The 27,081-nt window shown below is 44.8% G+C and overlaps 1 protein-coding gene across 3 annotated transcripts in view; it reads right to left on the bottom strand.

Moving 5' to 3' along the window:
- The window catches only part of raver2 (ribonucleoprotein, PTB-binding 2), a 130,623-nt gene that overhangs the window by 45,980 nt on the left and 57,562 nt on the right, over positions 1-27,081 (bottom strand). For all 3 annotated transcript variants that reach the window (XM_060066512.1, XM_060066510.1, XM_060066511.1), the window contains exons 3-4: positions 3,213-3,520; positions 1,500-1,664 (exon numbers count right to left, since the gene is read on the bottom strand). In XM_060066512.1, coding sequence (XP_059922495.1) covers positions 1,500-1,664; positions 3,213-3,520 — 473 coding nt within the window. The remainder of the gene's footprint in view (positions 1-1,499; positions 1,665-3,212; positions 3,521-27,081) is intronic.

The raw sequence follows: 27,081 nt of genomic DNA, 5'->3' as shown, positions 1-27,081 counted from the left end.
TGTGTGAAATCAAGAGAACTCATGCATGAGAGACTGCTGGGTGATGTCATGACCTGCTCCCCAGCCATTTTCAAATCACTCCCCACCAGGGCAGACCATAACATGAATGTTGCGCGTGCGTGCGTGCGTGCGTGCATGCGTGTGTGTGGAATGATCATCAGCTGTCTGAGCACAGATAGGAGGTAATGACTGGCCTGTAACAGAGAAAAGGAACACTTGAGCCGTCAAACTGACAAGACTTATAAGATATCTTGGGACAGGAATCAGAATGAGCTAAAAAGTGTGTTAGTGTGTATTTATCCATGCACACATCCTTTCATCATTCAGTTATCCATTCACCCACACATTTATCCTTCCACTCTACACATCCACATTTCATCCATCCACACATATCTGTCCACCTTTGCCTTGAGCAGCTTGACATTCTTAAACTGCTTCCTTGTGGTGGAGTTCATCCCCCACTACCTCCATCAGACCTGACCTTGGTGAAGCTCTCTCTCTCCCACCAATGATGATGATGATGGGTGGCGTTCTTAACCCCTCACCTCCCCCCCACTCCACACACCTACACGCCGGTGAGTCATCTACAGACCACCGGGTACGGCCCTATTTGCTAGAGAAGAGAGGCCCCGGGGCCCTTGCAATGGAATGAAAGCAGTTTCTTGCGATGGGGGGGTGTTGAAGTAGGTTTACATAAGAGACACGCTATGAAGAAAAGGAGCCACCGCTAGTGATATCACCGCTAGTGATATCATCGCTGCGCTGCCAGGGTGACTGAGTAAAAGCCTATCTGACGCTCTCCGCTTGTTATGAACACTGACATAAGAGCCCTGGCTGGGTTGTGTGGGCTGAGGCAGACCTGTACCTGCAGCCAGAGAACACAGCGTGCTTAGGCATCCAGGAGGATGCGCAATTGCACACACACACACACACACACACACACACACACACACACACACACACACACACACACACACACACACACACACACACACACACACACACACACACACACACACACACACACACACACGTTGAGCCATAGGCTAAAGAGTGCAGAGCTCCGCAACAGCGAAGCAGCATGAGTTATACGCCCACAATGCATCATGGGAGCTGGCAGATGTGGGTCTATTGATTTGTGCGTGGGAGTGGGGCAGAGAGGTTGGGCTAAAACGGGAATGGCAGTAGATGACTGATGGCGAGAGAGTGATTGCCCGGCAGGCGTGTGTGGGTGGATGGAGGGATGGAGAGGATTGAGGGTTGAAGGGAAAAGCGTTGGAAAAACACTGGTTGGAAATATTACAAAAGAAGACAACGGGACATAACTGAAGAGCAGTTTTGTGCTAAAGGGCGCCGAGTCGGGAGGGTGCGAGTGCGGACACAGCGATGACACGTTATCTCGAAGATGGGCCATTCTGTGATTCTCGCTGACTTTTTTTGCAAACCTGATGCAAAATAGAATACAATGCGGATGTGATTTACACACACACCACACTCACCTGGCAGAAGACAGGTTTGTAGGTGTCGGAGAAGAGCTGGGTCAGTTCCTCAGAGTCACACAGGTCCAGTGGGAGCTTGTCCACACACAGACACCGGGAGTGGAGCTGCTGTTCCTGGATCAGCTGGTTCACGTCCATCCACTGCACCATCAGAGACCGGTCGCCCTGCACATTCAAGGACCAGCCCACTCAGCTTGTTGCTTTGGGTTCCATTGTATCAATGTCATAAGTCCGACTTTCAATCTTGCGTATGGTTGTGGTCGTATGGTTGTGGTGGTCAATATCCTATTAATAAGATTATTAATATTATCATTCACCTTCTACAGATCAGCGTTTTTGTACCTAGACTCAATCCCTTATGATAATGTGAATTGCATGCTAGCTCTAAATATAAGCCCTCTACAAACAGGCTGCATGACTCTGAATGAGCCTGTACACTGGGCAGTTTCACTATTGATTTAGACTTTTATTTCCTTGCAAGTTCTGTCAACACATGGCTTGACGATTGACAATTGACAGATGCAGACAGATTACAACATGGTTAAAATAGAATGCCTTTAGCGAGGACTATATAAATACTAAATAAGAGTTTTTTGCCAAGTATTGCCAGGAATATTGAATGAATTGCACCGGCATAAAAGTCCTCCTAAATACTATCTATATCTATCCATCTGTCTATCTGTCTATCTGTCTATCTGTCTATCTGTCTATCTGTCTATCTATCTATCTATTTATCTATCCATCTATCTAGTCTATTTCAATTTGCATACAGGAGTTCATGACCCCCTGGTCTTGTATTTGTTTAACACCGCTAGTATTTTACTCTGATGTTTTTATAAAATTCAGTGGATCTCAGGCCTCCAGGGTGCTCTTCCCTCTTTCTCACTAATACCCTTTTAGTCTTCCCTCTTTCTCACTAATACCCTTTTATTCTTCCCTCTTTCTCACTACTTCTGTTATTCTCCCCTCTCTCTCACTACTACTCTGTTAGTCTTCCCTCTCTCTCACTACCACTGTTAGTTTTCCCTCTCTCACTACTACTCTTAGTCTTCCCTCTCTCTCACTACTACTCTGTTAGTCTTCCCTCTCTCTCACTACTACTGTTAGTTTTCCCTCTCTCTCACTACTACTCTTAGTCTTCACTCTCTCTCACTACTACTCTGCTAGTCTTCCCTCTCTCTCACTACTACTCTGTTAGTTTTCCCTCTCTCTCACTACTACTCTTAGTCTTCCCTCTCTCTCACTACTGCTCTGTTAGTCTTCCCTCTCTCTCACTACTACTCTTTGCATCACCAGCTTCTTGAACATCTTCACATAATTCAACCAAACCAAACAATGGTTGCAACCATCCTGATTCTACACTACTGTCCTCATCTCGTTTCTAATTTGATTTAGAAAGCACCCAAATACACAAGATGCCAGTTCGAGTATGGCTTTAGACGAGGCCTGGCAAATAAATCTATGGAAGGACAACAATTATTGCTGGGAGTCATATGAGTGCGCGGACAACATCGATGACTGCTAACTAGAATAGTCACTATCGTCTATCATTTGGACAAGATAAGAAGAACCTGTGGGTGAAGTTTTATTAAATAAGGTTTTATATAGGAATTGGCAATCTCTCCGACCTCCACTCATAACCACATCCACTCAACAACTCATCAACCCCTCCCCACCTCCACCGTTCTGGAGATCTCGATGCAAGAGTGGTACCTGCGGCCGGCCCAGCAGCTCTGAGCGCGCGCGGGACGCCGAGTCCTTCTTCATGTACTCCACGAAGCCGTAGCCCTTGGAGTGCCCCGTCAGCTCGCTGTACACCAGGAAGCAGCGCTCGATGTTGCCGTAGGCGCGCACCAGCTCCTCGAACTGCTGGCCGGTGAAGGTGTGCGGCAGGTTGGCTAGGCAGAGCAGCGAGTCAGTGGGCTGCAGCGCCACGCTGATGCAGCGGCCGCGCACCGTGCTGTGGTGGAGGGAGCGGATGGCATCCTGAGCCTGGGTGCCATTCAGCAAAGTCACAAAGGCTGGAGGAGACGAGGACGAAGGATGGAGGAGACAAGGAGAAGAGGACGAGGGAGACAAGGATACAGGAGCGGAGGACAGAGGATGGAGGAGGAGACAAGGAAACGACGACGCAGAAGACAAGGAGGAGATGGAGACGGGGAGACGAGGACGGGGGAGACGAGGACGTAGATCGGGGATAGAGGAACCAAGGAAATGAGGACAAGGGGATGGAGGAGATGAGGACGAAGGATGCAGGATGAGGGAGACAATGAGACAAGGACAAAGAGAAGATGGTGGATAAAAAGGGGACAGGGGGCAAAAACAGAAAAAAACAGAACAGAAAAACAAGGAGGCACATGTTGGGATGTACAGAAAAAAACGGAATGGAAAATGTATGGAAAATAAAGACATGACAAAACAAACGAAACAATAACAAAGAGATAATCAAAGCACAGAGACAGAGACACAAATAGAGATGCCGGTGGACAGACAGACAAATGTACACACAGACGTATACATAGAGAGAAAGACAAGACATTAGCTCAATTGTAGGGAGCCACTGTCTAGAATGTAATCCACATTGATATACACACAGAAGATAAGCACAATTTATCTTAAAATATACTGACAGGTCTCACCGTTGTCTAGAGCAGTGGTTCTTAAAAAGTTTTTACTAATGCACCCCCTCAAAAATATAGAACCCTTTGCACCAGCACAAAACCTTACATTAAGAAAGCCTTTCACATCACTTCCCGGGATGACTGGCTATTGGAAAGTCATGCAACTCTTAGCTAATTTTTCCCCTGAAAATTGCACAAAGCCAGAGGTGTGCTGGAGCTTTTTCAATTCAATCCAATTACCGACAACTTTGTCTTGTTTCTTTCTAAGCTTTTTCTTTCAGATTATCCTTGTTTATAGACCATTGATATTCCAAGTACCCCCTTCAACCCTTTGAGGTCCCCTTTTTGGTATGAGTATCCCTATTTGAGAAACACTGCAACAGAAAGTAATCCACATTGATGTACACACAGAGAATATGATAAATGTAGCTGATTTAAAAGCAACTGACAGATCTCTCTCTCTCTTTTTCAAAGGGTCACATGGACACCTGGTAAATCTTGTTTAGTGTCAAATGATTTAACGACAGGCGCTGCATTGACTCAAAATAGCCTCACGTTATGCTTTTGCATTGCCAACACTGATTCCCAGACCGGGGAATCCTGTTTCTCTCAGGCCCAATTACACAATCATCCGCACGCACGCACGCACACACGCACTCAGAAGTCATTAGAGGCCAATTTTAAGCCCAAATGGGGGTCAACCTAGAACAAATTGCAATAGAAGCAAACTCAACTTATTTTGTCTCCTCAATATGTCCTGAGAAAAAAAAAAAAAGAAGAATCCCATTAGTGGAAAGTTTGGTTATATTTTGGTCGAAAACGACCAAAATATAGCCCATTCAAACACCTATTCATTATTTTTCTCTCCTGAATAGGGTAGAATTTGTTGGCTTTAGACATCCCCATGAAAATGTATTATTTGATTACTTCCATCAAGACAAATTTCTGAACAACGGCGAAAGCTTAATTTATTGAACTTCCTACATTGTTGCTCTTTGTTTAATGTGTCAAATTCATATTTTTCATTTAATTTATTAGCAGGCTACACTGTGCAGGCCTGCTATGATGTCAGGATGCTGACGAAGCTGCCGCGGCTATCGCCATCCGGCTTAAATCCGGCCCTACCATACTGTCTGCGGTGGAAACGCGAGCTGCACCTAACTGCACTTCACCTAATCGTACTGCACCTAAACGCACCACCTTGTGGAAACAAGCCATAACACCTCAAGGGAACAGCAGCATGCAAAGAGATGGCCGGGAGGGAGAAAGTGTGAACTGGACACGTGGTAGCCCTGCACTCATGGCAATATCTAACAAGTAAGTAAATACACGTGTCAAATATACAATGTCCCATACATTGTATTGCAAATTTTCTGATTCAACTATTTCTTTTTTTGATGATCTTTCTCTCTTTCGCCCCCTCCCCTCCCCTTCTCTCATCTAAGGACGGTTTTCCTTTTCATAATACAGTACAGCAAAGATTGTCTGAGCAAGAGAAAGGGTACTTTTAATGGTATAGACAATGAACACAATGGTGCCAGATTGCCAAATGAATATCAAAAACAATACTAAGAAAGAAAGAAAGAGCGAAAGAAAGGGGAAAAAAAGAAAGAACAAAAGAACAAAAGAAGCTAAAGCAGGCTTAATTATTGGCCTGTGTTGGGAAACGTTCCGGATCCCTCTGTGGCCATCAAGTGTGCGTTGGCAAACAGGAGTGGGGAAACGAAATATATGCAGCTGAAATCAGCTCAGCGGAAGCAATTCTGCTGTCAGGTTGGCTGTTTGAAAGCGCTAATTAAAAAGTAGAGGGGCGGTGGGGATTACAGCAGGCAACATTTCGTAATGACGTGAAGTCGAGAGCCCGCCTCCCGTGTCAGGGCCCCACTGCCTCATCCCGGCTCCGAGGACCACTGGTCCCATGCAAAAGCCCTTTGCAGGGAGGTAAACAAGGCTCCTTAGTGGAGTTATTAGGGGTCCTACTAAACCGTTGGAACCCTATTGTAATCGTTAGTATTATTATCATTATTAATACTAAAGTTTCCGCGCCCGCGTTGCATGCGCTCAAACTCTAGTTGTGATTAAACCCATAGCAATAATGTGGAAACCCCAGTCGAGAATGTAACAAATTTCTGAGCGCATAATATAATACCATTTTGCCTATAATGTTACAACGTATAATGTTTTGGTTCACCTATCACGTAATGAAGCAAGCATTATAATTTCCTCCTTACGTTATGAAGCAAGTATAATAATTTTCTACTTATAAGTCGTTTCCACACATTTTTGCCGAATTTGTATATCAGGAGATTCGACCCTGAGGATGATTCACACTTAATATTTTATCCACGGACATCGATGTCGTTTAGACATCAGTAGAATCAACGGTAGACAAAATGGAGGCAGAACGGGCGGAAATCATCGCAATTATCTTAAATGTTGGGTTAATACTACCTCTGGGGTAGTATTATTCAGGAGATTTTCAGGGTGCAAATGTAAGGATATTTTGGTCACACATACGGCCCATCCGGAGAATATCAGGACTTACACGTGTGTCTATGTGAGCGCGCACGTGCATGCGTGCGTGCTAGGGCTGGGACGACGCGTCGACGTAATCGATGACGTTGACGCATAAATTACGTCGACGCGAAAAATGTGCGTCGATTAAAAAAATAAAAAATAAAAAGGGCGGTGCCGGAGCGTAGTAGCAACGCGAGCGGCTCCTCAGACTTTCATAAGTGCAAGGCGCCACGCAGTCATTCCTCTAAAGTATGGGAATTCTTTAATGTAAAAGGAAACGATTCCGTGATACGTCGTCTTTGCAAAATGGAGATGGCTTTCCATTCTAGCACCACGGCAATGCACCAGCACCTGAAGAGGCGCCACCTGGTAGCAGCTGCAGATGACCGAGCAGCGTAGAATTCTAAGAATGCATTACTTTGCACTTTTATTTTGGAATTTAAAGGCAATAAACATGCATTGAAATGTTAAGGAATTCATATTTTTTTCATTCAGATATGTAAATCAACATGTATAAATTGATATTAGTCAATTAATGGGAAGATAATCGAATCGAAATCGAATCGGACTGAAAAAATGAATCGTTAGATTAATCGATGCATCGAAAAAATAATCGCTAGATTAATCGTTTAAAAAATAATTGTTTATCCCAGCCCTAGTGCGTGAGTGCGTTTGTGCGTGCGGTGTATTTGCGAGTTTGCGCGTGCTGTGTGAGCTGCAGGCCGCTTGACGTGTGTGTGCGTGCGTGCGGTGTGTGTGTATGCGGTGTCCTGCGCTGCTTGCCTTGAAACGTCTGAGTCAGCGCGCGCATGTGTGTGTGCGAGTGTGTGTATGTGCATGTGTGCATGCTGCAGGCTGCTTGGCACATGCGCTCTGACCAACTTAAGTAACTTGTGCGAAAGGCCTGCTATAATATAGTAGTATGATTATTATTATATTATTATTTTTCTTTAATACAAATACTTATCTCAAGAACGACATTGCCAAAGGTATGGCAGGCTTGTAGAACTAGTGAAATGAGTTAGGGATAACAAGGATGGGCCAAAATGAACTATAGGTGGTGCTATAACAGGCTGCCATTTCCACTAGGAAAGTACATTATGCATGTAACATGTAATACATTCGTCATGATGAACAACCCCAACACCGCAACTGATTTGGTGCCGGAAATGGCCAAGCTGCAAACTCGGCACACATGTACAAGGTGACTGTGGGACTATATGGTGTGAAATTCATAGCAATACGGCCAAAGACGGCAGAGATATACATTTTAAAGTGAAATGTGTATGAATGATTTTTTTTCTGTTATTAAAACAGCTCTAGCATTGCATCAAAAACACTTAGGCTTGGCTGTCACTATGGCTACTAAGAGGAGATTCCATAGTATAACCATGCCAAATTTGAAGTCTATATCTGAAAATAAATTTGGATGCATTTGATTTGATGATTTTCTGCCATCCGTCGTAGCACTCCGCAAGTAGTCTGGTAACTTATCAACCCCGGGATACTCAGTTGGTAAGCGACGTCAACGTCTTTGGCAGACTATTTCTCTGCTGATCAACACTACGAATGCTGGTAATCTCACGACCCCACTGGTATATTCAAAACGGCTCTGTTTAGGCAGGAGTTGAGACACATAAGTGGTAACAAACCACAGGGCAGCATGCTGTCTATCCAGACACCATCTTGCTTCTGTCTGCCATCTTGGATCCCTCAGGTGTCCATAATCAAGGCCAATCAAAGGAGCCACTCCCACAGTTAGCACGACAACCCATTAACCACCAGCTTAACATTACCCAACAGTAGGATCTTGACATTCCTTCCCCCCTAAACAAAACATAAAACACAATTATTTATTTATTTTTCGCCTACCCTTTTGTGTTGTTTTTTTCTAATCTTCCATTTCATTTTCACATTTTCCTCAAAATAACTTCTAACCGAAATTAGAACTCAACCCATACATTGAAAATACAAGGATCTTGTAAATAACGAGAAAACCCTCTGCCAAATCCGGGTAGACAATATCAGTCGTTAACAAGGTCTCACGCTCTAGAGAGAGCATCAGCAATGACGTTGTCCTTGCCAGCAATATGCTTCACAACCAAGTTGTAAGGCTGTAATACGAGACCCAAGTGAAATACCCAGGCGTTAGCATTACGGAACCTGGCTAAGAAAGCTAGGGGATTATGGTCAGAATAAACCACCACTGCCTGCTCACCTCCCGCAATATAGACCTCAAAATGCCTAACTTCTAAGACTAGGGCCAAAGCTTCCTTCTCTATGGTAGAGTACACTCTTTGATGCGATTTGAGTTTCTTTGAGAAGTACGCCACCGGCTGTTCATAACCATCCTCTCCTGCCTGTAGGAGGACAGCTCCTATTCCGACATCACAGGCATCAACAGCGAGAGCGAATGGCCTCTCAAACTCTGGTGCTCTGAGAACGGGGGCACTAGACAAAATGGTTTTAACCATTCAATGCTACCCCACACCCATCTGTCCAGTTCCATTTCAAATCCTTCCTCAATAAATTGGTAAGAGGGGCGGTCACTGCTGCAAAGTTAGGGACAAAACGGCGATAAAACCCACACATCCCCAAGATCCTTCTCAGCTGAGTGCAGGTACGTGGTGTCGGAAAATCCACAATGGCCTGAACCTTAGGGCGCACTCACACTAGGCAAGTTTGCCTCTTCCGTGCTGCAGGAAGATTCAGCACGATTCCCCCCCTCCCCACTCCCCCCGCTGGCCCGTGGTCACACTCCCAAAGGCCGTGGCCTGGGCACGATTGCTCCTTCATACATACGTCCTCACGTCGTAATACGATACGTCATCAACAAGCGTCCTCGCCACCATAACAACAATGGAGAACAACAACGTGAATGCCGTCGTCGGCCCGAATTTCAAGTAAACACCCGACTTCACTATCGCACCAACGTAAACCCACTCGTGAACAGCTTGCCGCCATTGTTTAAAATTATTGTTGTGGGGAAGAAGGGCATGGACCTATAAAGAAAGAAGGGTCGCGCAAGAACTATGTCATCCAGCTCACGTTGCGCATCCGCACGTGTGCGCGTGTCATCTCATTAACATCTGTACTTTGGCCACGGCACACCTCTCCCAAGTATGCCATGGCCAAGGTTGCTGTTCCGTGCTGGAATTCGGATGGCGTGGTCACACAAGCCAAACGTTGTAGACGTTTAGTATGCAAATGAGCTCGGGCACGGGCCGCGGCCCTAGTGTGAGTTGCCCCTTGGCCAACCGAGGCTGCACCACCCCACATCCCACCTGATGACCAAGGTATGTGACCGTACCTTTACTGAACTCACATTTTGACAGGTTGATTACGAGCCCCGCCACAGCCAACCGCTGAAATAAAGCCTTGATGTGCTCCCCATGCTCTTCCCAGGTGTCACTAAACACTACCACGTCATCTAAAAGGCATCACCCTGAACTGATACAGCCCTTCTGGGGTTACAAAAGCTGACACTTCCTTTGCCCTTTCTGTTAATGGTACCTAAATGTAACCTTTCTGGAGGTCAATCTTGGTCAAAAACCTCTTCTGCCCCACCTGATCAATGCAATCCTCTAACCGAGGGAGAGGGAACACAATCCCCTTTTGTGACAACATTAACCCATCTGGAGTCAACAAAGAACCTATCCGCTCTTCCCTCTGGAGCAACTAAGATGACTGGGGAACTCCAGGCACTGTCTGAGGGCTCAATTACCCCGATGCGCATCATATAGTCTCTCTCCACCTGTACCACCAACTTCTTACATGGAGGTAGCCTATATGGATGCTGTTTCACAGGGTCAGCATTCTCTGTATCCACATCACGTACTGCCCGATGTGTGCTACCAGGAGTATCTCTGACAAGTGAAGGGAAAAGTTCAATCAGACGCACTACATCCCCCCGCTGGGAATCAGTAAGGTACCCCAACTTCCCTTCCACCTCAGCACGAGCTTAGTATTGTACAACCTAGCATTAACTACGTCAGGGGACGAGTCCACATCAAAGCTCCTCTGTACTTTCTGGGAGGTCCCTCTGAACACAAGTCACTACTGCCTCAGTTACCTCTCCCTTATAAGCTGTCATGGCATTAATGTGACAAAGTCGGGTCTTAGACCGCCTCTCTTGGGTACTAACAACGTAGTTGAGGTCCCCGAGCTTCCTCAAGACCCTGTAAGACCCAGCAAACATAGGACCTAACGGTCCCCGTGGTCCTGCTCCTAAAACTAAGACCAAATCACCTGGATCAAAAATGCGGCACACTGCCTTGCGGTCATATCTGGCCTTCATGCAAGCTTTAGCCCCAGCTAAATTCTTGGAGGCAACCTCACTCGCCAACTGTTGTCGACCCCGCATTAATAAAAAATACTCTAGCACATCCCCAGGGGGTGCTGGCCGAATAATCTTCTCGCGCAAGAGCTGTAATGGCCCTCAAACTTCATGTCCAAAAACTAATTCAAATGGGCTAAAACCCAAGGATTCAGTGGGGGCGTCCCTAATTGCGAACAATAGAAACGGGATGGCCTCGTCCCACTCTTTAGGTTGACTTTCAACAAAAGCACGTACATGTTCTTTAAGGTTCCATGAAACCGTTCAATGGCCCGCTGACACTGTGGGTGATAAGGTGAAGAATGCTTGACCACCACATTCAACTCTGACAAAACCTGATGGAAAAGTTTGGCTGTAAAATTAAAGCCCCCATCTGATTGAATAGAGCGTGGCAAACCAACCCATGCAAAGAACTTAAGCAAATGTTCCACGATCTTAATGTTGCGTAGTGGAATGGCTTCCGGATACCTTGTGGTGGTATCCAATATAGTCAAGATATTCGTTTCCCTTCTTGGTTTTCGGTAAGGGTCCTACACAGACAATCATTATCTCAGCAAAGGGCACCCGTACCACGGGTAAAGGTTGTAAAGGAGAAACTGGCGGCTTACTGCCCTGTTTCCCCAGCACCTGTGGCACCGACGACAAAACTCCTTTACTTCGTTGCTAATCCCTGGCCAATAAAATTGCCTGTTTATCTTGGCTAGGGTCTTTTTAAAACCCAAATGACCCCTGAATACAGACCCATGTGCCATGCGGAGCCCTTCTCCACGATAAGACTGTGGTAGCACAATCTGTTCATAACTGGCCCAGTCCTCACTAGCAGGTCTGCTGGCTGGCCTCCATTTCCTAAACAGAATCCCCTTTCTCAAAAAGTACCTGTTGCCACGTCGTCACTCTCTTGCAGACGTTGCCACTTTAACAGCATACTCAAGGGAAGGATCCTCCTTCTGCTCCTGAATGACCGTGGGTTGGCTTACATCTGGAGCCCTAGACATCTCAGAACGGCTAACAACCCCTCTTGCATCTGACTCTGCAACATAATCACCACCGACCTCAGGAGGCAACACCACCTCTGTCACCTCAGCACTCTAAACTCTGGGACGTCCCTATTTCGGCAGCTATATCAATGGCAGGCTCTCTGACCCCCTCTAGAACGCCAGAGGTCAACCACTGAGGGAAGACAGTGTCACTCAGATCCACCATGGGCTCCTCATCAACCAAGGGTGATGACAGGGCACCGGGTGCTTGGGCACCAACAGCTAGCTTTTTCCTTGCCTGAGCTCGAGTGACCACACACGAGTTAAAAACCTCTGGAAACTCTGCCTCCATCTCCTTCATTTCAACCGGGTAGACTGGGCAGTCTGTAACCTCTGGGTTGACCCTAGTCCCCTGCTATGTCGTTTCCCAGCAGCAAATCAATACCCCTCACTGGGAGACTGTTCACCTCAGCAACCTCAACACATGCTGATACTAACTCTGATTTGAGATATATGCGGTAGATAGGTGCATGCACGTAGCCACCACCTACACCATGCACCAATACATATCTGCCCGTGAATGAGGCAGGTGGAAGATCCACCACCCCTTTACACAACAGGGTTTGAACTGCCGCCGTGTCACGCAGTATTGTTACTGGCACATGAAGTCCCTCCTGAGACACTGCCACTGTCCCTTCCGAAGTGAACCCTTCAAAATCCTCCAGGTCACTGGTAATACTGCTGCCAGCAGACACCAGCGCCACCGCCCTACCTGAGCTCTCAAACCTGGACCTCAGACTAGGACATTGATTCTTCTTATGCCCCAACTTATTGCACCGGAAAAAGCGAATTTCCAAAGGGGATGTATAGCCTCGACCAATAGATTGGGCACTCCCTCCTCTCTGGGCTATGAACCGTTCAGGTCGCGATGGGCCCCTATCAAAGGACTGGGGTGGACGATAACCATCCCCCATGGGTCTCCTTGAGTGCTGTTCACCACTAAATGAGTCAACAGGCCTTCTCCTGCCTACTTCACTTGTGGACTTCTTGCCATGAATCACTTCATAGTTGTCTGCAAGCTCAGCCGCTTCTCATGGAGATTACACTGCCCGTTCATTCAGATAAATTTCCACTTCCCTGGAAACACTAGCTTTAAACTGTTCCAACAAGACTAAGGCCCTTAGCTCTGAATAATCAAAGGCTTCCCAGGAGTTAAGCCAGCGATCAATAGCTATTTCCTGGTTCCGCCAGAAGTCTAGATAGGTTTCGCCAGGCTGCCGCCTTAGCTCTCTAAACCTAAGCCTATAGGCTTCAGGCACACTTCCATAGGCCTCCAATACAGCCTTCCTGAGTGAATCATACTCCAGACCCAACCGACAGTCTAGAGCAGCTACCGCCCTCACTCTCTTTGGCCACTTTCTCAAACATTTCGAAAAGGATATCTACTGCGTCTTCCTCAAAGACAGGCATGATTCTACGGGCCCTACCTAAATCAAAACCTGAGCCCCTGTTTTCAGCATGCCTACCAGAAGTGAAGGCTAATTTTTCTACCTCCAACCTAACCAACCTCTCAAGAGTGTACATAAGCTGCTTCTCTTTCCACTTTCTCACTCTGAAGGGTAGCTAACCGCTCCTCTTTCTCAGTCTGGAGTGTAGCTTGTTCTTGTTGTTCCAACCACAGCTCTTCCAGGTTTAACTCTTTAGTCAAGTATGCCACTATTGATGGTTTCCTGATATCTTTAGCCAACCCAATATCCTCAAATCCAGCCACCCTTCAGAGATCCACCTGTGCAGACACCATACTGACTACCCTGACACAACCAAACAAAAATGTCCTAAATATGTCTCCAATGCTAAACCTAACTACATGTAGCCAACAACCATAATCCTTAAACTAGTTTGCATCACAAATCACCACGGTCCTGGCTTTCCAAGCTGGTTATCCAAGTGAGCTAACTACAGTTCTTTACATACTAAAGCATCTGTTTGCGTGAGAACCTGATACAGAGTGGCTAATCCACCCTTAGCCATGTGCCCCTCAAATACTAACAGCACATAACTTTTAATGAGCTGAATACAACTCCGGTATCACTTCTCTCGTCAACAGATTGCCTGTCTGTAATTCTCGCTAGCTAAATTCAAATCCCGGACGGGCAACCCAATTATTTCATGACCCCACTGGTATATTCAAAACGGCTCTCTCTCTAGGCAGGAGTCGAGACACATAAGTGGTAACAAACCACAGCTGGCAGGCAACTAGATTCCGGCCACGTGTGCAGTGACTCACCTGGGTTCCTGGCGAGCTCTGGTCCTTCTCTCTTGTTGAGGGATAGCCCAAGCGTTGGGGTAAACGGTAGCCTGTCCCGTTTGGTTATTGTTTGACATTGACGAACACTTGACAAACATACACGACAAAGGAATGGTCACATTCCCTGAGGGACTCCCTAATCCTTGTACTGTCCTTGTATAAGGGCGAATAGGTTTTACAAAGTCTGGGCACCATGCTGTCTATCCAGACACCATCTTGCTTCTGTCCGCCATCTTGGATCCCTCAGGTGACCATAATCAAGGCCAATCAAGGGAGCCACTCAAACAGTTAGCACGATAACCCGTTCCCCACCAGCTTAACATTACCCAACAGGAGGATCGTGATAGTAACAAATAAATTGTAAAAGGACACACCGTGTAAAGTTATTTTTTCGTTTTGGCAAGTAGCCGTGTAATAAGCGAATAATGCATAGAACTTCACCGGTCATTATCGAAAATAAGCCCCTTCACGCCCCGTGCCCACTACCTCCGTCAGTTGACCGTTGCTCATTGACTTTGAATGGGGACGGATGCGCAATGCATTGTGGATCCGTCCGTTCAGTTGGAGCGTTCGCCACCGTCAGAAAGTTGAAAAATGTTCAACTTTTTCGGCAGCGACGGTTCCGTCATCCAATCAGATCGCGTATGCAAATTTAAGCACTGTGACGCGACTCGGGCTCTGACGATACTGGAAAGCGGGAAAGCGGGTCATCTTGCCTCGCAACAAGCAGGAAGAAGCGGGAAGAACCCGGCGAAGCGATTTGATTGGCTGACGGATGCCTCTGCAAAGACTACTCCCCCATCCGTCAGCCACGCCTTCCCACGTCCGTTGACTGACGGTGCAGTGGGCACGAGGCGTCAGGGCGAAGCAAGACACCTCCGCTTCGCGCCGGTGTCCTGTTCGCCCTGTCAGGGATTATTTTCCCGATAATGACCGGCGGTCTATGCATTATCACTTACCTATTTATACCAATAAGATAGAAACAAAGACAGCTTTTATGTGGAAAGCAGGGCAGGAATTTCACCGCCGGTCACGACGGTTGCACCTCTATCTGGCTGTAATGCCCTTCTAAAAATCGTATGCTCATCGGCCACTGTGGCCTTGGTGCCCCGCACTCTGTCCGTTATGTTTTTTCTTTCCCCCTGCCTCTCTGCCCCAAGTCCGCCCCAGCCACTGAATGTTAGTACATGTACCATGGGCGTCAGTTTGGTTTGAAATGTGCTGGGGACAGAGACGCATTCGGAAGTGCATTTTCAGAAGTGCTGGGTACAATGAGGATGCACAAATTTTTCTCTCTTTAGTGCCGGTAATGAAAGGTTCTGAAAGACGGCATACCCATGTACAGAGCTGTACGCTTACTTTTTAAAATGGTAGCACTGGTGCTAGCAAGTGAAAAAAATCAGTAGCACAAAAATAATTTTGGTAGCACGTATACTACAGTCAAACAATAAAAATACTATATGAACAGAATAGGACGTATATACAAAAGTAACACTATATGAACAAATTTAACAACAGTAAAGTGACAATGAACATATTAAATAGTAAAGTGACTATGTTGGATGCGTTCACCACATCAGCAGCCAGAAGTGGTGAACACATTCAACCAAATTAAGTAATTATTACAAATTTAACAAACACTTATTTATTAACCTCTGATGTCCTTTCCCCTACCTCGAGGCAATATTTACAAAACATAGACTTCTTGGATTGGTCGTAGACCAGCCCATTGAACGTTTTTAACCACTGGGGGTTAACTTACTTACTTACTGCCCTTTATGCCTACTGGCATGTAGGGCAGCAACAAAGGATCTCCACTCCTGTCTGTTTTGGGCAAGCTTTTGTATTGAACTCCAGGTCTGCTTCATGGCTTTCAGTTCTTTCTCCACTGTTCGACGCCAGGTTTCTTTGGGTCGTCCTCTCTTTCGCTTGCCTTCGGGTGTCCAGTGTAGGGCGGTTTTTGTAATGTCATTCTGTTCTTTTCGCATGATGTGTCCAATCCATCTCCACCGCCTTCTTGTAATGATGGTCTCTATACTTTCTTGGTTGGTCCGAGCAAGTAATTGCTGGTTGGAGATGGTGTTAGGCCGGAAAATACGCATGATTATTCTGAGGTTTCTTGTGTGGGATGCAGAGATCTTGGAAAGGTCTTTCTCTGTCATCCTCCAGCATTCAGAGCTGTATAGTAAGGTGGAGAGAACACAGCTCTGGTATAGCTTGAGTTTGGTGTTGATGCTGTACTTCGTGGACTTCCACACATTGTTCATCATTCTGAATGTGTTTCTGGCCTTGTTGAGTCGGCTTTTGATGTCATTGCCTGTTCCTCCATCATATCTTACAATGCTTCCCAGATATGAGAACTCTTGGCATGTGAAGTTGGTGTAAAAACCCTTTATGATGAGGATGATTTCTTGTGGAATCCCATACAAACGTAGAATGCGCCATAAACTGTCCCTGTGTATGCTGTCAAATGCTTTCTCGAAGTCTACAAAATTGATATATAGCTGTCTTTGCCATTCTGTACACTGCTCTATGATGTTGCGCAGAGTGAAAATTTGGTCGGCACACCCTCTTCCTTTCAGGAACCCTGCTTATTCTCTTCTGAGCTGCTTGTCTATTGCATCTGAAATTCTTTGTATGATGACTTTTGCTAGTATTTTACTTGGAATTGACAAAAGGGTAATTCCACGCCAGTTGTCGCAGTTTTTTAGGGAACCTTTCTTGGGGATCTTTACGATTACACCCTTTGACCAGTCGTTTGGTATCGTCTTCCCCTCCCATATGGATGTGAAGAGTGGTTTGAGCAGTTTTGCTGAAAGTTCTGGGTGTACTTTGAACAGTTCTGTGTTCAGGTTGTCTTGCCCGGGGGCTTTTCCGTTTTTGAGTGATTTGATGGCTGAAACTATTTATTTTTCTTCTGGTGGTGCAGTGTTAATATCAAGGACAGTCTCAGGTTCCTGTATCTCTGCTTCGGCTGTTGGTGGGGGTCTGTTTAGGACCTCGCTGAAGTGTTCAGCCCACCTTGCCTCTACTTCAGCCTCTGATGTAAGAGTTCGCCCTTGTTTGTCAGTGATCGGCGTATCTATAGATCTATGGTACCTACCGCAGACTATTCTGGTGATTTTGTAGACCTTACCTTGCTCTCCCTTGTTTGCTGCTTCTTCTGCCTGGTCTGCAAGATTGTTTATATAATTTCTCTTGTTTTCTCTTGCCATCCTCTTAACTGTTCTGTCGGTTTCCCTATATTGTAATTTGTATTTATCTTTAATCCTTTCTGACTTGGCTTCCATTAATTTATTTTTAAGGGCTCTCCTATCTGCTATGACTTTCCAGGTGTCTGCTGTAATCCACTTTTTTCTGTTCCTTTGCTTTATTCCCAGGCAGACTTCACTGCTATTGGAGTAAGCGTTTTTGATCTGTTCCCATTTAATGTTGGCATCATCAGGTCTGTTGTCACTCGTGTCTGCCAGAGCTTGGAATCTGAGCTTGGAAACTGGGGGTTAAACCTGTACGTTTACCAGTTGGCCGAGACGGAGTCATGGGTGGAGTCGGCTTCGTCCGAAGGTGCCGGTTCCGTGCTTGTGGTCGCCGAGTCAATCTCTTCCATACGTGGATTCTTTTTACAAGTTTCCATCTTTATTTGATGAAGAAGAACTTCCGAATACAGGGAAATACCTTTTAATTTTTGTGTTTTGCTTAAAAAGTGAATTTCCCGCGACCGTTACAAAACCTCTTCCTCAACGTGCGAATGTTCGGGAAATGTAGTTTTTTAGTAGTCGAGCGGAACTGACGAGCCTATAACTCAAAATACATTTCCCAACATTCAACGCTCCCATCATGCTCCCACACACTTGCGCTTAGTGGTGCCATTGAAAGCCGTACAGAAAGACGTATTTTTTTTCGGCACGGGTCCTTCTCACCCTTTCGCACCGGTGCGAGTGGACTTGTATTTATCTTCGCACGCTAAATATTTCAATAACAAATGCGATCAAAACTGTCGCACTGTACAGCCCTGATGTAGCTGATTACTAAGGAATAAAATGTATACAAAATCAGTCTGGCACGTTTTATGAACAAAACGTTTCCAAAAAGCATCAGACATATGACCCACTATGTTCTGCTCCATGTATCCAATGTTGACAATGTGACATGACATGGCTAAGCTAAGGACATAAACAAGAGGAGCTAAGAAAGGAAATTAACTGTGTGTTAAAGTTCAGAAGGGCCAAACGTGTGGCTACAAAAGTCGTCAAGATGAAAAGAAAAAAATATTTGTTGCGCCACTTCATGAGCTGACTGTTCTCAATTCACAACACGCATTCCATCAAAACTAGCCTACATCAGGCATTCTGACCAAAACTCATGCACTCCCCCCCACAATTATTCCAGAATTCAAGCAAAGCAAGAATGACAAACAGTCACATTGTGTCAACAAGAGACTGACTCCACCGACTATCAATTGCAAGTTAAAACAGCCGATCACTTGAGTGCAAAAAACACAAAAGACCTCGCCACAGCGCAAGCAAATCTTAAGCAACAAATATCGCGTCTTACCTTTATTTATGTGGCAGTGGTCTGCAGATGCATCCCGTGGTGTAGCCTACCACATCCATTTAGTTCAACAGGTTATCGTTCTGATACTGTCCATGGTACTAGCAACCTGCTCTGGTGCTTTTTACCTATGTATTCAGGCTAAAATGACTTGATTGTCTGACGCCTCATCATCCAAGCCAAAGAGTATTGGTATTATTAGTAATGGGCCGGCTACTTGCCAAATCGAAAAAATAACTTGACAAAGTGTGTCTTTTCCAATGTATTTGTTATCATTCGTAGCGTTGATCAGCAAAGAAATTGTTTGCCAAAGTCGTTGACGTCGATGAGCAACCGAATACGCCGGGGTTGATAAGTTACCAGCAGTGTTTGGAACGTTACTTTAAAAAAGTAATTAGTTATAGTTACTCACTATTTGTTCCAAAAAGTAACTGAGTTAGTAACTGAATTAATCTATAATAAAAGTAACTAGTTACCAGGGAAAGTAACTATTTGCGTTACTGTAAAAAAAAGAAAGTTGCTATATGTGAAAAAATAATTGATTTTTCTGAGCAGTTTTCACTTGGCCTTAATGTGTTAAATGGTTGAACTGCCCATTCAAGGCCCTGATATGCTTCCAACTGAGGCCCTGTCCACACTTACCCGGGTATATCTACAAACGCATCAATATTCATCCGTTTAGTCCTTCTGTCCACACTAAAACAGAGAATTCCGACACTGAAAACGATGCTTTTCGAAAACGATTGCTGAGGTGGATAAATGTGAAAACGATGGGTTTGCGTTGTAGTGTGGACAGGGTAGACAGAGGCTTTCAGAAACGTTCGGTTGCCATGACACTGCCACAAGCTTGCGCTCGAGGCCGAGAAGCTCATCAAAAAAATGGCAGGTGAAATGGAAATGGGGATCTCTCTGTACAATGTACTAATTTATCTCCAGAAACAACTCGACATATTGGCTCAAACATATTCGTTTCTCCAACCTTGTAGTTAATGTTCTTAAGTGATGGTAAAAAAAAACGAAAGACGACTATTCAAACCGTACTTGGAGCAGCGTTTCTGGACAAGAACTGGTTATTTGATTCTTTTTTTTTAACATAAACCAAACATATGGTCACGTAAATAAAATATACAAACGAACAGAGCTCCGTCTCCCTGCGACTTCCATTGATTGAGTCTACAACTTTCTCAAAGATTCAGCCAATGAATCACCCAAGTGGGTGCTACATATTGGTGGTGGTTAGTGAGGTCCCCACTTCACTTTAGGCGTCTTTGAGTGTTATTAATTATTATTATTCTTCATGTTTAACCTCTGTTTTCCTTTTATTCCTAGTCTGTTTTACATAGTTTTGAATGATGACTATATGCTCTGTAAGGTGACCTTGGGTGTCTTGAAAGGCGCCTCTAAATTAAATGTATTATTATTATTATTATAATGAGAGGTAGCAATGGTGTTGGAATGGCACCTGGGTAAACCAATGACAAGGCGGTACCGTCGAATATGCGCGCTTTCTCTGTCTGACGTATCTTGGGTCATACCATTCGACTCATATATCCCCCTACATTTTTTCGAAAATAGACTTGACCTCCATCTGTTTATTGGATAAACGCATTTCCCAATCCCAGGAGTCTTTGCTCCATTCTACGTCAATTTAAGAACAAACAAAGAAATTAAACTGCAGTTCGTATTTTTTATTTATGACCATGCAAGTTCTGTAATGCCTGAACAATGAAGAATTAAATGTAAAGTAAAATAAAATTATAAATGTAAAACCATGAATGAAATATAGAGAGTAAGCAAGTGGTATAAATATTGGTGGGACGTTGGACATACTATATAGCAGGCATCTCCAAACGGCGGACTGCGGTCTTGACAGTCCTATCCGGACCCACGACCAATTAAAAAAAATATATATCTAAAAAAAGTTTTTTTATTTTTTATTTTTTTTAAGATGTAATCTGACGTAACGAACGAATCAAAACGAACGAATCAAATAAACGAATCGTTATAGTGAACTGAACTGAAAGAACTAGTTCCCGGAAAAGAATCATTTTGCCCATCCCTAGTAAATATCATCTGATCGCGCGCCTGTAATCTAAACAGAGAGGCGTGGCAGAGTTACGTTACCATGACAACAACTGTTTATCAAAATAATTTCAGTGGAAGGTGGATGCAAAACATTCCGAAAACGATATGAAAACGATAGTGTGGAGTGGACTGAGATCATTTTCATTGCATATGTGCGTTTTTACATTTACCCAGGTTAGTGTGGATGGGGCCTGGATTTCAATTTGCTTGGTTGCAAAGGCTGTGGAACATCTGCCGAATACAACAGAAAATGCCAACTTTTCATCGGATTGCTCCGGACTCGCCATTTCTGCTGCTTCATCTAATCGGTCTGGTGTGTGCGTTTCGCGTGTGGGTGGCGCGCGTGTCCTGGCTTGTGTGTAAAAACACTGGCTCCGATTGGCTACCATGAAACATGACTCTACCTTAGCCAATCATAATCGCTTATCTCGTTGTTAACCCACCCGGTCTCCTCACTTGCAGTTTGTGTTTGGAGCCAGGGGTGCGTTCTGATTACGCAGTTTATTCAATCAATTCATAGTAACGCACTGCATTTTTCGTACAGTAACGCTAACGGCGTTGTAACGACGGAAATAGTAATTAGTTCGATTACCCCGTTACTGAAAAAATAGCAGCATTACGTAACGCCGTTCTTTTAAACAGCGTTATTACCAACAGTGGTTACCAGACTGCGGAGTGATACAGATGACGTGAATCAGAGGCAAAAAAAAAACTTTCCTTGACACGCTAAATATGCTGGACGTAAGCATTCCACTGCATTGAGAAGAGCTGTGTAATAAGTAAGGAATAATCACCGAGAGGCCGGGTAATAAACAGTTTGATATGCCCGGCTCGTGGACGGCTTACCGCCCGAGACGAAGTCGAGGGCGGTAACCTTCCGCGAGCCGGGCATAGCAAACTGTTTATTGCCCTGCCTTGAGGTGATTATTCCGTTTATTCTACTTCGTGCCGGCCAACATAATAAAACAATTCAAATACTTTAATAATTAGCCTTTTTCTTATTCGTATTGCATGCTTATTAAATGTATACTCTGTTTAAGTTCATCTCCCTCGAAAAGTAGTTCCCTTTAGAACTACGGTGAATAACGTTAGCTCAGCTGTAGGTAACTCGTTTCTATAGCAACCACACAAGGCTGGATCTGATCAACGATGCAAGCGGCGTATTGATCTACTGTGCTCAGTCAGCAGCAAGTAGAACCGACAAATCAGCGGGCAATATGCCGGATTAATGCACCCCTCCCAGCCAATCAGAATCGAGCATTCTTAAATGAAGTAGAATAAACAAAAATAATTGACAGCTGAACGTAATGAAGGCCCTTGCAAGTGAATGGAGCAGTCGACAGCATTGAGAAGAGCCGTGTAATAAGTAAGGGATCATGTAAAGAACGCCGGTCATTATCGGGAAAATAAGCCCCGACAGGGCGAACAGGACACCGACGCGCAGCAAAGGTGTCTTGCTTCGCCCTGAAGGGGCTTATTTTCGATAATGACCGGCGACGTTCTATACATTATCCTGCTTATTACACGGCTACTAAAAAAAATAACTTGACATGTTGTGTCTTTTTACAATTTATTTGTTACCAGCATTCGTACAGTTTTGCACTGTTTTGCAGTGTTACACTGTTTATTAAAAAGACGTTAATGCTTTTACAATTGGTTTCGTCTAAAATATTGCCCCACTGCAGGCCAGGTGGCCTTGCCCGTGTGTGTGTTTTCAGAGTTCGGTGTTTCCCCCAGGAAATGTCTTAGTGAAGGTGGTCGCGTCGAGAGTGAGGATGCAAAAATGTTGGGGGTATTTTGCTCAAAGATGCCAATACGCACTAATGAAACTGTTTATTTGAATACAAATGGATCTTCTTATTTGCGCGAAAAATTACATTTGAGTTTTGGTTAATAATTATCTTACCTCATTGCTTTTAACCCGAAGTGACAGTTTTTTTTAAATCAAGCTGCCTCACAAGATGATAGTAAGCCAAATCGGCCAATTGACCAAAGAGCAGCAAAGCAGCAGCGATAGATTGATAGGTAACAGACGTGATAATATATAATAATATATACAACCACCAGATGCCGCTGTTTCAATTCCATTAAAGGTCCCATAGCATGACAATCTCACTTTATGAGGTTTTCTAACATTAATATGAGTTCCCCTAGCCTGCCTATGGTCTCCCAGTGGCTAAAACTTGCGTTCGGTGTAAAACGAGCACTAGGTATCCTGGTCGCCTTTAAAAAAAATGGAAGCTCAATCGCTTATTTGGAATGTGGCCCCATCTGTCATCCTAAGGGGCCAATCTACCTCCCCTTTATCTGTCTTGCGCGCCCATACACACTGTGTGCGTGTGTGATTGCACACACTGTAACGCAAGTGTTGTACTCTTCTTTGTTATTTGGATAACCGTTCTGCTGTTGGTGTTATGTGCATAACACGTTGGTTCTCTGACGTCTCTCGTATTTCCACAGCGAGACTGTAGTTGGGGTTATCTCAGCCATCGCCACGAAGCACCACCGCCAGGCAGCACGCAGCGGGCAGCGCGCGGGTCAGTCTACTTCAGATTGATCTGGAAGTGGAAGAACCAGAGACGTCGGAGAACCCCGACGCAGTCGTTTGTGATTCATAATATCGTCTGGAGGCGCACAAAGCTTTTCGCCGTGATCAGAATCAGAAACAGAATAATAATATATATTATCTATAATATGTATTTTATGAAATGTAGGCCTATTAGGCTATATGATTTTATTTAGTATAGAGCTCCAGGACTGTAACGCAAGTGTTGTAGGCCTACACTTCCTTATTTGGATAACCGTTCTGTTGTTGGTGTCATGGCGCATAACACGTCGGACTCTCGTCTCTGCTATTTCCACAACGTGACTCGTAGTGGGGGTTATCTCAGCCATGGTTGAGAAGGAATTGGGGGCCGAGGGACCACCGGCTCGGCGTTGCCCGCTGCCCGCTTCAAGAGGTGGTGGTGCCTAAGCGTTGCCTGCTGCCGAGGCAGCGAGGCTCCGGCGGGAGAAAATCGTGGTCAACAATCGCGGGCAACAATCCCTTTCTCCTCCACCTCGTCATTCAGTCTACTTCAGATTGATGTGGACGTGGAAGAACCAGAGACGTTGGAGAACACGACATAGTCGCTTGACATCTGTAATATCGCCTGGAGGCGCACACAGCTTTTTTCCGTGATAATATATGATATGATATAGATATCTATGTATAATATGATAATATTTTGATATAGAGCTCCAGGACTCCCGAATATTTACAGAACACGGCCAAAAGCTGTGTGCGCCTCGCCATTGTGATACATCAACTGTAAACAGCGCATGGTTCCGTGGCCGCAAGCTGCTCAGGGCCACACCCCCACCCTCCTCCTTGACCCGCCTCGCTCCTCCTCATTTGCATTAAAGCTACAGACACTGAAACGGTGCGTTTGGGGAAAGCTCAATGTGCGATTGCTCGTAGGTTGTAATTCTCAATGTGCGACTGGCTCGTAGGCTGTAATTCTGCACCACGGCTGAATTTTCGGGAACGTCTTCAAATACTGTGTTAGGGGCCCACTAATATCTATATTAAATCATCCATAAAGTAGCATGCCATGGGACCTTTATAAAAGCTTTATTGGCACGACTATTGTTGTTGTTGTTGCAAACAGTATTACCAATGCATTATCTTTATTTTTTGTACCTTATCGAAGTATGTTTTCTTTCCCTATTTGAGTTTTGTACTTTGTTTATGCATAATAATAATGATAAAAAAATAAAATATTATATATATATTTATACAACGGGGGGCCTGAATCCAGCGATCTGATTGGTTCATAACTGTTGTATAATGAGCGTATACATAACTGCTATGACGCCCAATCATTTTGTGAAAGTTTGCATATCACTCCGCGCCTGGAAGTACAAACGGTTACAAAGTATAAAAGTAGTTGTATAAAAGCAATAGCACAGTTCACTGAAGCCTAAAAATATGTTGAATGATGGAGAGGGCGTAAATGTTGTTACTCCGGGAGTAAGCAAGGCGATGGAGAGACTAACGAAAGCTTAGGCACACGGCGAGTGAACTGCTCCATAGGATAAATTGCCGGCGAACCGCTCTAGCCGAGCCTTCCCTTGGAGGGCCGCTAAAGTGTGTTGCATAGCGACCGTCGTGCATTTTGAAGGCAGCCAGGAGGGACTACTTTTTTGTATTCTTTAATAAAACGGCTACTTTGACTTTCTTGGTTTCTTTTCAAATGTAGTGTGTCTATGACTTTCGTTTTGCCATAATAGTAACCGTTGTATAAAAGCAATAGATCACTTCAGTCAGTGGTATGTGCTCATTATACCACTGTGAAGGTGGTCGCCGGCCCTCCGCTGCGTGTCGGGGCCGGACAACGCCCCTTAACAGTGGTATAATGAGCACATACCACAGCCTGTCTTGATCTATTGCTTAAATATATTTATTTATTTATATTCGAATTACATTGGTAGTCACGGAGGGCCCCTAGTGTTGTTAAGGTGGCCGCCTTAACCCTACAGTGCTGGGGGAAACACTGGAGTTCTACTGCTAAATGCACCTTATGATCGAAGAAACAAAATACAAATAGCTGCCACTTCGCCTCTAGTACTTGGCTAATAGCAGTGCGCATGGTGTATTGAAGGGGCCTACATAGCAAGACAGACAGAACTCCTAAAGGTTGCAAAGGACCATCTGAAAGTATGTCAACAGCCATCTGGGAGGGAAGGCCAGACATACCATTAAAAAGGGCATTTCATCATAAAGGACACACATTTCTTGCATGCCAGACATTTGTGTTTTGCATTTCAATTCTCGTGATGTGCATATCACTTGTTTGTGCTCAAAAATAGCCCCTGCCTATTTAAAGCACATCGCAATATTATCGCAATACATGTCGGGGAAAAAGTTATCCTAATAATTATATCACTAATGTTTAATCAGTTGCTTTATTACATGTTCATTTAAAAAGCCTTTGTATCAATTCCCCTTGCTACCTCCCTTCCTCGTTCCAATTCAAAGGTGTTATGCTAGTTAACATTTGTAACTGCAGACAAGAAGTCCGAGGGCCCTATCTTGCACCCAGCGCAATTGACTTTCAACATGGACGCATGTATTGTGGCTAATTTGCATCCGACGCAAATGATACATGGTGCTATCTTACAGATCAATTTTGCAATTGCGCTACTGACCGAAAAGATCCTGCTATAAGTGCCGTAGTGGATAGCGCAGTTGGTGTTTTTATTTTGACGTGCCTAGGCAGGTCGGAAATGTTACATAAGCTTACACACACATAGGCTATACACAGCACAAACATGCGAACAATTAGCCTAATTTAAATATTATGATGTCAAAGATTGTTCATATATGTGAAACTGGTTAAATTATTCGGAAAGAACAGCTGATAAAGCAGTAATAAGTTGTACTTTTAAATCAATGCATCTGCAAACACCGTACGGCAAACACATTATCTTGACACAGACATCGCGTACAAGCCCATAACTTTTAGGATTAATGAGTGCTGAATGTAGAAGGAAAGATCTTTTTCTCAGTGCTAGCCCGAAGGATGACCAACTACGTGCTAGAAAACGGCTATATCGACACCAACTGCCAGAAGGCAGGAGTCCCAGGTTTCCCAGGATGTGTAGCGCACTCTACGAGGATCTGGGACCAGATCCAGAAGGCCAAGCGGGAGAAGATCGACCTGCATGTTGTCTGGCTCGACCTTGCCAACGCGTATGGATCAGTCCCACATCAGCAGATCAACTACGCCATGGAATTCTTCCACATGCCCACCTGCGTCAAGAACTTGGTAGCACAGTACTTCAGCGATCTGCAGATGTGTTTTTCCCTCCAGGATTTCACAACCGGGTGGCAGCAGCTCGAAGTAGGAATCGCTATGGGGTGTGCCATTTCTCCAATTCTATTTGTAGCAGCCTTTGAAATAATTCTCATCGGAGCAAGACAAATGGTTGGAGGGATCAAACTACCAACTGGTCAAAGGCTTCCCCCACTGAGGAGCTACATGGATGATGTCACCAGCCTCCTTCAGACAGCAGCATGCACATCGAGACTGCTGAAAAGGATGGATGAGATGGTGTCGTGGGCAATAATGAAGTTCAAGGCCTCCAAATCTCGTAGCCTGTCATTCAGAAGAGCACCGTCTTTTTTGTTGGATGAGATAGAATC

The sequence above is a fragment of the Gadus macrocephalus genome, chromosome 12 (assembly GCF_031168955.1).
Source record: "Gadus macrocephalus chromosome 12, ASM3116895v1".
Classification (NCBI taxonomy): Eukaryota; Metazoa; Chordata; class Actinopteri; order Gadiformes; family Gadidae; genus Gadus; species Gadus macrocephalus.
The sequence above is the reverse complement of the archived record's forward strand: the minus strand, read 5'-3'. Positions and strand labels throughout refer to the sequence as shown.